Source organism: Condylura cristata, unplaced genomic scaffold (assembly GCF_000260355.1).
Source record: "Condylura cristata isolate star-nosed mole 26May11 unplaced genomic scaffold, ConCri1.0 scaffold00024, whole genome shotgun sequence".
NCBI lineage: Eukaryota > Metazoa > Chordata > Mammalia > Eulipotyphla > Talpidae > Condylura > Condylura cristata.
The window spans coordinates 29593272-29605771 of record NW_004567125.1 but is presented as its reverse complement, the minus strand read 5'-3'; the positions used below and the strand labels follow the sequence as shown (position 1 = coordinate 29605771).

At 52.2% G+C, this 12500-nt stretch overlaps 1 protein-coding gene across 1 annotated transcript in view; it reads right to left on the bottom strand.

Moving 5' to 3' along the window:
• Positions 1–2477: 2477 nt before the first annotated feature.
• Positions 2478–12500, bottom strand: part of LOC101628943 (myocyte-specific enhancer factor 2B) — a 23311-nt gene continuing 13288 nt past the window's right edge. The window contains exons 2-9 of the mRNA XM_012729261.1: positions 6386–6466; positions 5684–5887; positions 4639–4773; positions 3992–4139; positions 3689–3822; positions 3501–3594; positions 3246–3357; positions 2478–2924 (exon numbers count right to left, since the gene is read on the bottom strand). Of these exons, the coding sequence (XP_012584715.1) occupies positions 2699–2924; positions 3246–3357; positions 3501–3594; positions 3689–3822; positions 3992–4139; positions 4639–4773; positions 5684–5887; positions 6386–6439 (1107 nt within the window). The 5' untranslated portion in view covers positions 6440–6466 and the 3' untranslated portion in view covers positions 2478–2698. The remainder of the gene's footprint in view (positions 2925–3245; positions 3358–3500; positions 3595–3688; positions 3823–3991; positions 4140–4638; positions 4774–5683; positions 5888–6385; positions 6467–12500) is intronic.

Here is a 12500-nt window from a genome sequence, read left to right as displayed (position 1 = left end):
GATGAGAAAAGACATTTTCAGAACGAGTAGTCGACGAGTAGCCTTGTCTTCTCAAGGCCCAGGACACCCTAAGATGTAGATATACAATCATCCTAAGCTGTGAAATGTGACAAAGCCCTTCCTGGTCCCCAAGCTCAGCACCTGAAAATGTGGGGTGGAATCTCTGGAAGTCAAGATGTATTTTTTTTTTAATTTGTGACCTTTCTGTTTTAGTTTTTACTTTTGATAGCAGAACCCCAAAATGCACTATTTAGCGCCACCTAATGACAGGTGGTGATAGTGCAGCCTCCCAGGATGGGCCCTTGGCCCTTCCCAGCCGTTGCAATATCCCACATTTTTAAGAACCCTAAGCTGGGTGCTTAACCTGTGGTTTCAGACTTCAGGCACTGGCTCATCTTGTTGTCCACCATGGGAGCAGAGTCTATAGACTAAGATGGGGCCCTCCCCAGCTCCTCTAGGGGACTGACTGCCTTGGCCTCATTATTTCTCCCTGGTCCCTGATCGTTGTCTGGAAATCTGTGACTATAATATAATATAATGGGTCCTTGTGACCTGAGTGAGGGGATCCTCAGAAAGGAATGTGCAAGGGAATTTGAATGCCACAATGGTGTTGTCAGTGGCAGTGGACACCCAGAGTCCACTGTTATGAGCTGGAATGAGGATTGTAGCTCACTGCTCTTCAAAGGGGCAGAAGGGGAGGATTCCACAACCTGAGAATGAGTGAGAGTAATTGCTGCCTAGCTTCAAACATGCCACCAAGTGTCCCTCCACAAAAGCTGATCCCGATCCACCCCCAGCCACAGAATCCCTGGGAAGGGCTTTTATAACTTTTATAAACATTGATCATATCATGCCCCTCTCCTGGAAATTGGAGCCCTAAAGCCCCAACTTTGCTGGGGATGAAGGAAGGGAGGATTGGGGTGGTTGGGGAGGATAAATCCCAGCCTGGGCATGGATCTGGTGCTCTACATAGAGCCATTCACTTTCTCTCCCTACCCATCAGAGTCCAGTACAGAGTCTTGACTGGGAGGGGATCACAGGAAGAGAGATATGTGCTGAATTCCAGGTATAGGTGAATGATTCCGGGGGCTCCTCTGTATTCACCATCTAGGGTGATGTGCACTAATGGTGGAAGTTTAAGCACTGAGTTTTGTTGAAAAAAGCCCCTCTATGAGGTGCTGGGTGATAAGAGGGAGAAGCTTCTAGAAATTGTAGGTCATGCTGACTCACCAACCCAAACCAAGTTGGACCAAATAAGCTTTGGCAGAATGACTGGGGAGAGAGATGAATCTTAAAACTCAATGTTAACACGCTGTTTTCCACACTCCAGACCAACCTGGTGATGTCCATCCCTGCAAACCCTTTGCTTAACTTAGCAGTCAGAGCCAGTTCTCAACTTGGGACAGAGTGAAGGGACTCCTAGGGCAGGCAATGTGGAACTGGGCCTTGGAAGGTCAGGAGTCTGAAAAGGAGGCATGTTGGGGGTTTGGGAGATTGGTCCAATGACCAGAACCACCCTGGCAATGGAACTGGAAGTATTTTTTTTTTAAAGATTTATTTATTTGTGCATACAGAACTGGGGTACAGGCCAGAGGCTCAGGGGTGGCGAGAAGCTTCACCAGAGACAGAGTGGGGAGCAGAACAGGCAGATCGACGAAGTACACTGCTGAGGGGAGCAGCGGGCGGGCCAGGAGAGGTCTGCCACACCATGTGGTCACCTCCGGGGCAGGCGGGAATCGAACTCATGCAGAAGCGGCTTTAGATTCTCAGTGCTGTGCTTTACCCCGCTGCGCCACCAGGGAGAGCCAGGAACTGGAAGTATTTTTAAGGGGCACAGAGCAAGGGTCAAGGGGGATGGAGGGGCAGAGTGCCCTGCAGTCAGGTACTGAGGAAAGTGTGGAGCTCAGAGGTGAGATCTAAGTGCTATAAAGACCGCATGGAGACCCAGAGAAGGAGTAGCTGGCTGGACATAGGAGGAGTTCCCGCTGGCTCCTGGGCACTCAAGTCTGTGCTCACTAGGGACAGGCCTCCCTCCCCCCGCAGAAGGCAAATCAATGCCTGTCTTCCTACTGTGCTGCAATGAAACTGCAGAGATAAGGACCAAGGGATGTGCAGATTTAAAGGATGAACACTGCACCCTGGCTGCCATTCCTCAGGTTCTTGCTACCAGTGACTGTGGCCCAGCTTGGGAGTTCCCCTGAGCCCCAGCTCCACCTCGGAGTGGGAGGGTCAACAGCCCAACCCCTCACCCAGGACTGGAACCAGAACCTCTACAGCTATAGGCAGTGCTCCCACTACTTCCTGTGACCTGCAGCCCCCCCCTCCCGGCCCCCCAGCGCCTCTCTAGTGCCCGTTCCCACAGGCCCTCCTCCCAGACATCTCTGTGGCCTGGAGTCCCAAGCCTGAGGTCGCAGAGAAGGGGGCAGATCAGGGTGGGGTGCAGCTCTAAGAAGTGACGGACGCTTCCAGCCACCGAACCATGCGTGTTTTATTGATGGATACACACAGGAAGAAAGAGAGGAGTCCCCGCTCCGTGGATCCCAACCCCAGCCTTCCCCTCCCCCCGTTGTCCTCCTTGTAATTCCTGGGTCTTCTCTATGAACACAGGGGTTAGGGCGGAAGGTGGGACCCCTTGAGCCCTCTCTCTGCCAGGGGTGTGGGGGTCTGGGCAGGTGCCACATGATCCACTCACTACCCACTACCGGGGCCAGCCATCAGCAGTGGGCAGGCGGCGCAGTGGGGGGCCGGGCCGTAGGGGATCTGCCAGAGGCCTGGCCAGGAGCAAGGGGTAAGGGAAGGTCTTGGGAAAGTCGCCAGGGCCTCCAGGAGCAGGTGAGAGGCGCTCAGACTTGATGTTGAGTGGGGGGGTCGGCGGGGAGGCGGTGCGGGCCAGGGGGCCTTCCTCTCCCAGGCTGCGGCCCCCACTGCAGAGAGAGCGAGAAGAGGGGCAAGAGCTCACTGAGGAAGAATGGAAGTCAGGAAGGTGGCACAGCTGGGCAAAGACTTGGGCGGAAGGGCCTTGGGAAAAGTGGGGGTGGTGGTTCCTCCTGGGGCCTCCAAAATAGCTGCCCACCCACACCAGGAACTGCCATTCACGTCTGAGTGCAGAACCTGGAGTGACCACCAGGGGTCAGCAATGGCTGGGAAAGTCAGAAGACTTGGAGGCCCCCCCACTTGGCCACTCACACCCCCCCCCTTCCTCCTCACCACCCTCCTGGGGACCCATACCCAGAGAGGGCTATTACCTGGGCTGTGTCGGTGTGACAGGGGGCCCATCAGCTCTGGAGTGCTGCCAGGGGGCCAGGGTGGGGGGCTGCAGCAAGCTGGGGGGTGGAGGAGGATCTCCCAGGCCATATTCTAGGGGAGCAAAAGGAGTAAGCTGAGGCCTGAACCTGGGGATTCCCTTGACCAAGCTCCACCCATTTCACCAGTCTGTTTTCAGTTCTAGTTGATGGGGGAGTGTGAACGCCTCCCCCATCAGGGCAGGCAGGGGTACATACCTGGTGGGCCTGCAGGGAGGAAGGGGAAACTCCCCAATGGGGGTCCTGGGGCTGCAGCAGAGCAAGGACTCTGCAGGCTCCCGTAGAGGCCTCTCTGTCGGAATCGAGGGTGAAAGGGGAACTGAAGTCAGCGCCCAGGCCACCCTGCCTGCCCCTTATCTGCCCTGCTACATCTTCCTGCCACTCACCGAAGTGCTCAGTCCTCCTCGGGCCCCTGTCAAGCCCCCGGGCAGGTCTTGCCTCCTCCCTTCTGCAGCCAGGTACAAGGGAGGTGGTGTCTTGCTGGCCAGGTGGCTCGGTGAGAAGAGAGGGTGTGCCAGGCCTGGTGAGAGGAGACCCGTACCACAAGAGTGGGCAAGTGGCCCCGTCATCTAATGAGGCGAGGTCCAGAGGTGATACACACAGCCAAGCAGTACCACAGCCAAGATCTCCTCAACAGAAACCTGTCTGAGAGCCTCCCTCCTCCTCCAGTCCCTGTGCCTCATGCTCACCTGTGGGTCCAGCTTTGGGGGCTGCTGGCCGGAAGGGGGATGGACGACTCTGGGCAGGCAAGGCCTCTCCTAGCCCACTGGGGTCACAGCCTGGTGGAGGCAGGGCCCCATAAACCATGTCCGGGATAGGCATAGTGGGGGCTGCTGGCTAAGGGCAAAAGAGGAGGTAATTGGTTATAGGAAACTGGCAATACAGGCACCAAGTTGAAGACAGAAAATCCCAATGAGTTCGGGAGGCAGCCTCCACCTTCTGGAAGCTCTCGACTGTTCATCTCTCAGGCTCAACCCCACAGGACTGGGGGAGCCTGTATCTGGCTCTGTTGCTCTTCAACAGCTAGGTCCAGAGCTAGAGTGTCTAACTGTATGGAGCTCAGCACTGAGGAGGTTCCCTGGGGTACTGATGAGTCAAAGAATAAAAGAAAGGAATTGTCTCCCTGTTGAAATTTTAATCATCCTTTAAAGCCCAAGCTACAGTGCCTGCTCCTGCAGGAAGCCTTCCCCGCCTATCCCTAAACTCTAGGCTTCCCCAGCCAACCCCAAACTCTAGGCTTACTGGACGTAGGTCCCTCTCTCACTCCCAGCTTTTATCATTTGGGCCTCAGAGATGCGAAGGAGCCCTATTCATGGCAGGACTGGCAGTCACTTACATGGAGCCGGGGCCGGGGCAAAGCTGGGTCGCCCCCATCACCTGCCAGCCTCCGCAGCTTCTCTCCCGGACCCTCGGGCCCCTCATCTGGCTCCAGCTCTGGTCCATCGAGGCCCACACCCCTCCGCTTCAGCGTCTGTGGGGAGGAGAGACAACAGAGTGGACCTTCCCCCTCTTCCAACCAGGAAACTGGTTCTATGAGAGAGGGGAGAGCTCCGTGTGCAGGGTTCCTCCAGCCAAACCCCCCTGATGAAGACTCCGGTGAGTGCACCCCCTCTTTTGAGGTCCCAGCTGTGTGTGATGGAGGGATTGTCTACCTTGATACCAGAGAGGCAAGGGCCTCACTCAAGGGGTTCACCCTGGCTGCTGGCACTGTCCTAACACTATTCCTGAATAAGACTCAAGCACCCCCTTTCGGGCCCCACGCACAGCTGGGCTCTGAGAACACTCGACAGGCTTTCCTAAGCTGCCTTCCCCAGGGACAGTCCTGGGCGGGAGGCGTGGGGCTGAACCAGCCATGCAGGGGCTGCTTCTGCCTCTCTCCTGAGGATGCTTTGGTCCAGATAAATACTCCTGGGCCTCCGTGAGGTCTGTCTCTGTGTGTCTCTCTATCTCTGTGCTTACTTGTCTCTCCCTCTAAATAATCCCCCTCTCTCCCATGATTCACAGCAGGAACTTAAAGCACACTCCCTGGAGCTGGGCAGATCTAGGTGCACATTCTGTTTCGTCCACATGTGTGCTGTGTGACCTTCACAGAGGGCAAGGACTCCTCATGCTTTATGGGAGGTGAAGACCTACTTGCCAAGCGGATGACAGGAATAAATAGGGTGATGTGGGAAGGAATGGGGCCTGCCACGCACAGTGGCTGTTTATGTTTCTGCCGTCCAGAGGGCGCCCTAGATGGACCCTCATTACCCCAAACCTGGTTGTTACTGGCAGCAAAGCCAGACCTCAACCCCTGTCTTTTATGCAAACCAAGAGTCTCTAGGCTCTGCTCAAGCAGTAAGTGTCAGGCTACACGAACCAGCAAGGGAGCTGAGGGGTACCTCAAGAATGTCGGTGTTGGTGCGGCTCTCATGGGGCTCACTGTACTCTGTGTACTTGAGGAGCACGCGGTCCATGTCTGTGCTGGCATACTGGAAAAGCCGATTGGCACTGTTGAAGATGATGAGGGCTATCTCGCAGTCACAGAGCACACTCAGCTCATAGGCCTTCTTCATCAGCCCGAATTTCCGCTTGGTAAATGTCACCTAGACCCAGGACCCACAGGCAGGGAAGGAGAAGACAAAGATCTGTGGTGGTGTGGGGGAGAGGAAGAGGCCTCACATGCCTCGGAATTCTAGCCTTGGGGTGTGCTGTTCTTTATGGCTGTATGTCCCTCTTCATTTCTCAAACTGCTAAACTTCTATTAATGCTTCAAAGCCTAATACCTTCTCCCTTGGAAAGTTTTCCTTGATCTCCCAGAAGAGGCCACACTCCCTCACTGAGCTTTGCCCATTCATGTCTCCCCCAGTCCAGCCCTCTGACTTAGGTGTGACGGCTTCTCTCTCTGTCTCCTAAACCTTGAACTCCAGGTATCAGGAAAGAAACGAGCAGCCATTCTGAAGTGAGTGAACGCTACATCTCAAACTCCTGATGCCGCCGCAAGCTGCACAATCCCTTGCAGCTCTCCCAAATGGCCAGACTTTTACACAGGTGTGTCCTCTGCTGGGAACATCTTCCCTCCAGCTCACTGTTGGTGAACTCACCTGCCGATTCCTTTGGTCTAGAATGCGAGAGATTTGAATTTTTTTCCTCCCCATCGTCCCAGGCTGGGTGGTGACCTTAATCTAGGAGAGAAGAGGTTATAGTGGGTAGGTGGTGAGTGGGGCCAGGCATCCCGCCTCTCTCCTGGCCCCTGCCAGGCACTGCGAGGGAGATGGGAAATTTAGGCAGGCTGGGTCACAGGCCCATGCAGCCACCCCAGCATGCAGTAGATACTCAGTGAACATTTACAGAAAAAGAGTTGGCCAAGGCAGAGACATATACAGACACTCCCAATCCAGCCTTGAAAATAAAACGAGCTAGTAGTGGTGGGAACTCAGGTGTACTTGACCTTCTGGGCCTTCCTGTACATATAGTGGGGTTAATAATGCCTTGCACTGTCCAGTGATACCCAAGATAAAATGAAACAACCCACACAAGATTCAGATCTTCCCAGGACATAGCAGATGTCACATAGGTGCTGCTGTTACAAACACTGGTGACAGCCTAAAAACCATCGGCAGGCCAGGTCGGGGTGGGGGAAGCCCACACCAGATGGTGCTCAGCAAACATTAAATCAGAATCCTGAGCCACAGAAGGGGGGGCGTGGTCCACACAGAAGACACCTTCAATCCATAGCAGCCCTAGCGAGCAAGATCAAAGGCTGCAGTTATTAGAAAATAAATATTTAAAAAATTACGTTGAGGTCCCTTCCTGGTTGCACGGAGAGTTAAAGCACAGCACTAAAAAGCCACTTCAGCATGAGTTCGATCCCTGCCTGCCCGAAGGAGATCTCGATCCCTGCCTGCCCCGGAGGAGATCCACATGCGCGGCAGACCTCTCCTGACCTGCCTTCTGCTCCCCTCAGCGGTGTACTTCGTCAGTCAGCCTGTTCTGCTCCCCAGTCTGTCTCGGGTGAATCCTCTAACCCCCTGAACCTCTGGCTTATACCGCAGTTCTGTATGAATAAATAAATCTTTTTTTAAAATTACACTGAGGTTGAAAAAAGACGAGAAGAAAATGATGGTGGTAATTGTGTGTGTGCGTTTCCCCCTAAAAAAAGTTCTGATGCGGGCCCTCCCTCGTGGCGCAGCCGGTTAAAGCACTGCACTGAGAAGCTAAAAAGCCACTTCCGCATGAGTTTGATTCCCACCTGCCCCGGAGGTGACCACATGGTGTGGCAGACCTCTCCTGACCCGCCCGCTGCTCCCCTCAGCAGTGGACTTCGTCGATCTGCCTGTTCTGTTCCCCACTCTGTCCCCGGTGAAGCCTCTCACCACCCCTGAGCCTCTGGCCTGTACCCCAGTTCTGTATGCACAAATCAATAAATCTTTAAAAAACAAAACAAAACAAAAAAAGTTCTGATGCAATTCATATAAAGTTAACCATTTTAAAGTGAACAATTCAGTTGATGTGAATTCGCTACCCCTCTCTAGTTTTAGACAATCCCAGAACCCCAGGAGACTCCATCCCTCTTACCCAGCCACACACAGCCTCCACGCTGCCTTCTGTCTCTGTGAATTTGCCTATTCTGGATATTTCATATACATGAATTACTTACTATGTCAACTTTTCACCCTTAGTGATCACAAAGTATTAGAGATGAAAATAAGAGATTAGAATTATTTTTATTAAAACTATTTTTTTTAAAGAATAGCAAAAGAGGGCCTTCGTGGTGGTGCAGGGCTTGGAGTCTCAGCACTATGTAGCTATTATCAACCACTGCAGCATGAGTTCTACCCCAGCCAGGGAGCTGACCCACACGGTGCAGCAGACCTCCCCTGACTCACCCACTGAGTATTTTGGTCGATTCACCTGTTTTGCTCCCCACTTTGTCTGGTGAGTCCTCGCACCTCCCCTGTGCCTCTGGCCTATACCCCAGTTCTTGTATGCATAGATAAATCTCTTTAAAAAGTAGAATAAAATTAATATTTTTTTTAATAGTAAAGAATAGCAGAGTCCCAGCCTTCCACACTTCCCAGCAGGAGGAGGCAGGGAGGGCCTGGAAAAGCCTCCGCTTTGAGTCCTCAGATAGAGGCCCAGTGTGACTTGGAAAAAATGCCAGGCCCTCTTAATGAAAATCTTGGATCTCCTTGATGGAGACCCCAAGTAGCTTGGGGGCCAGCACATCCCCACAACAAGCAGAATACTGGGGTTTAGGCCTTTCCCAGGACCCTGACCACCAATGCAGTCCTCCTGACAAACTGACATCTTGTCCAGCACCCACCCCACCGCACATATGTCTGAGACCCTAAGGGGATGGGCCCTGCCCTCTTTATTATCACGCTTGACCTTAAGCCCCTCCCATGCCACAGGTGACTATAGCTTCAGGTGGGCAGCCTGCCAGGGTTAAGAGTGCTTCTCTTGGGCCAGCTTTTGGCCCACTGGGTTGTCCTCAGTCAGAAGGGCCTAAGGCTTCAGTTTGCTGTTTTGTGAATGGGGTGGGTATGAAATGCAGAGCACACAGCACAAGGCCTGTGAATGAACTCTCAGAAAGTGTACTGAAGTCTAGAGCCATCTCTGGGAGGAGTCATACCTGCTTTCCAGACTTTAGCCCGAGGAGTCTGGGCAGGAAACTCCAGGATCCAGCAATGTGAGCTACCCTAGCAGTCTCTGGCCCACTGTGTGATCCCAGGCACACCCTTCACCCTCTCTGGGCTAGGTCTCTGAGCCATCACAACTCTGCAGAGCTCTGGCTACAGAAGCCCCAGTCCCGGCCCCCCAGGTCCAGCTTAACTTGCTATATTTAACCTGCAGGGCTAATTTTAATCCCCAGCTGGAATCAGGAGCGTTCCCACGCCTGGGATGTGTTGCCCTTGCCCTCACAGTTCCCTGGGGATGGAAGGGGGGCACTGGCCCCCAGAGGTCCCAGTGCCAAGATGACTCCGGAAATGCCCCCACGCCTAGAGTCCCATGGGAACATAGGCTTGGACTCAAGTGTCTGCACTGGAAGAATGACTTTGGCGCCTCAGTACGTACCCATTTTAGACGAGGCCATTCCAGTTAGGGCAGGGTTCACAGGTGTGTGTATGGGGGGTGGGAAGGGGAGGTGCTGAATTGAGACCCAAGAGTCAAGACAGGAAGTGAGTTCCAGGCAGAAGGAATAGCAGGTGTGGGCCTGAGTCCACAAGCGGTACAGTAAGGAGGCTGACGTGAGAAGTTAGGGAGAGTAGCCTCGGAGACAGGGCTAGCTGCCTCTGAGCTGAGGGGAGGCCTGTGGGGTCTGGCCTAAGAGGAGTGTGGTGCCATGGAAGGGTTTGGGCAGAAAAGGGTCAGAGTTTGACAACTCATTTTCATCGTGGCTGCCATGGGGAGTAGGACTATTGGGGGCTGGGGTAGAGATGGCAGGAAGCCAGAGGGGTGGCCAGGCTGCTTCTGTCTGGGCAGAGGCTGAGGATGAGGGCCCCTCTGTGCTGGGTCTGCCTCACTGTTTTCTAAGGTTCACTGGGTGCCCCAGAAGTTACTTGATCCCCTGCCTTCTCTTGTGTCAGACACTGTAGGACCAGGTGGGCTTGGAGTGCCAGTGCCTCCTCTCAGGAAGAAATTCCAGCCCTCAGCTTGACATTCAAGGTCCCTGCCCAATCAGCCCTGCTACCTTTGTCTACTTTCCATACATGTGTCTGCTTGGACAGCTCTTTTGCCCCAGCTTCACTGGCAAACTCCTAGTCATACTTCAAAACCCAGTTTAAAAAATGTATTCCTCCAGAAAGCCCTCCCTGTCCTTCTACTAGATTTCTGAAGCTTCTATCCTTTCCTTTCATTTCTGACACCCTGGGCATATGTATTCCAGTGTATATTTATGTCTCCCCCAGATTAGAAGCAACTCGGGGCTAGACATCGGGGAGGCTGGAAAAATGAGATGAATGGGGTAGGTCAACAGAGGTACTTTTGAAGTTCCCCCAGCTTCCCTCAACAACTTCCTCTCAGACTCCCCCACAAACCCCCCATGACTCCCTACCCAGAAATACACGCGTATGCAAATCCAGTCACTCAGCATGGACCTGTCTCAGACCAGGTGTGAAGGGCTAGCCAGGGAGTGCGGAGGCGGAGGGTCCAGAGTGTGCATATATTTGTACTCACATGCAAATCCCCACCCGAGCCGCAGACAGACCCAGTGGCTATTCTCCAGATGTTGGTGTGCTGGGAACTGCTGGGGGGAAGTGGCGGCACATGCTGAATGTGGTTCAAGGGGGAGGCTGAGGTTTGAGGAGGCCTCTGCTGTGTATTCATCCCCACACCCAACATCCAACCTGAAAGCAAAGGACTTCTGCCCAACACAGATGTAGAGAAATGGACCCATGAACCCAGGAATGGAGTTGGGAAGGGTTGGGAGAAATCTAAGAGGGCTTCTTGGAGGAGGAAGCAAGTATTGGGTATTTTTTTTAAATATATATATTTATATATTTATATATAAATTAAAAATATATATTTATTTATACATACAAGAAGTGGGTGTAGGCCAGAGGTATGGGGCAGGGCAGGGAGTGAGACAATTCACCAGAGACAGAGTGGGGAGCAGAACAGGCAGATGTACCGAAATACACTGCTGAAGGGAGCAGCGGGTGAGACAGGCAAATTCTGCTGCACCATGTGGGTCAGCTCTCTAGCTAGCTTGGGATTGAACTTGTGCTGCAGTGGCTGGCCATTGCCTGACAGCACTGTCTTTAACTCTTGCACCTCCTGGGAGACCCCTTTGTACTTGGGTCTTTATGGAGCAAATAATGGGGACATGAGCAGATGAACAAAAGGGTGGGCATCTGAGAATCTAACACCTCTCTATCCCTTTCTTTGAACCCTCGCACCTTGCATTTATTAAGTCTCAACTATGTATCAATCACCGCTAAACTGAGCTTAAAAGATGTAGAAAGTTTGAGTAGAACAATGAACATACAAGATTAGAAAAGTGACTGCCCATTAAGGAGACAAAAAGTCCAGATGGTTTCGCAGCTGTTCTCTCACACCTCAAAGGACTGGAAAGTCTAATGTTTTTTAAATCAACTCAGACTTTTGAAAACAATGGGAGTCATTGTATGAAACTCTTGCATGTCAGAACCTGAGTCCAAAAAGAGAGACATATTGACCTCCAAAGGGCTGCTGTCAACCAGAAGACCTCTCCACAGAGGTGATATCGGAGCTGAGACTTTGAGCACAAGAAAGCAACAGTCAAGCGAGAGAAGAGTTAGCCATCGGGAGAGCAGAGAAAGGTATTCAGTGCAAAGGTCTGAAATGATCAAAGATTGACATTTTGAAGAAAATCAAGGAAGTCTGCATGGCTGGAAAGCATGAACAAGGGGTTGAAAGGAGGGTGGTTGAGATCACTTAGGTTCTTGTGGCCATAGTGAAGACTGTACAGTTTTCTGCAAGGGCGTGGAGATTTTGGGGGCAGGGACAGTCCGGCTATGATTTCAGAGTTTAAAATATCTCCAAGAACTCTCATGAGTTTCTAGTAGGAGCGGAAGGTTTTGGAAAACTATCCAACATCTACGAAAAGTAAGATACTCTATCCAGACAGTGATCCCTCTCTCCAGATTCTACATGAGTAGAATGGGACCATCTTTACTCAAGAATGCAGACTAGAATGTTCTCAGCAGCATCACTCTTCATAGCTCCAAACTAGAAATGACCAAATAACCTCAATGGGAAAACTGGCAAACACCTTCTAGTAGTTTCTATGGTGGACAACCATGCAGCACAAAAAATAAAGCCACCACAGGGGTGAACCTCCAGGACCACATGCCCATTCAAGAAAGCTGTGGGAGGGGCCCTCCCTGGTGGGGAGCCCTTCAATGCAATTTCAATCCCCGGCCTGGAGGTGAACCACATGGCACAGCAGACCTCTGCACCCTCCAGCAATGCACTTTGCTGATCTGCCTGTTCTGCTCCCCACTCTGTCTCTGGTGAATCCTCTCACCGCCCCTGCACCTCTGGCCTGTACCCCAGCTCTGCATGTGTAAATAAGTAAATAAATATTTTTTAAAAAAAGAAAAGATGATGGAAAAACAAACTATTATATTATTTAAAAAGAAAGGAAGAAAGAGAGAGAGAAAGAAAGAAAGAAAGAAAGAAAAAGAAAGAAAGAAAGAAAGAAAGAAAGAAAGAAAGAAAGAAAGAAAGAAAGAA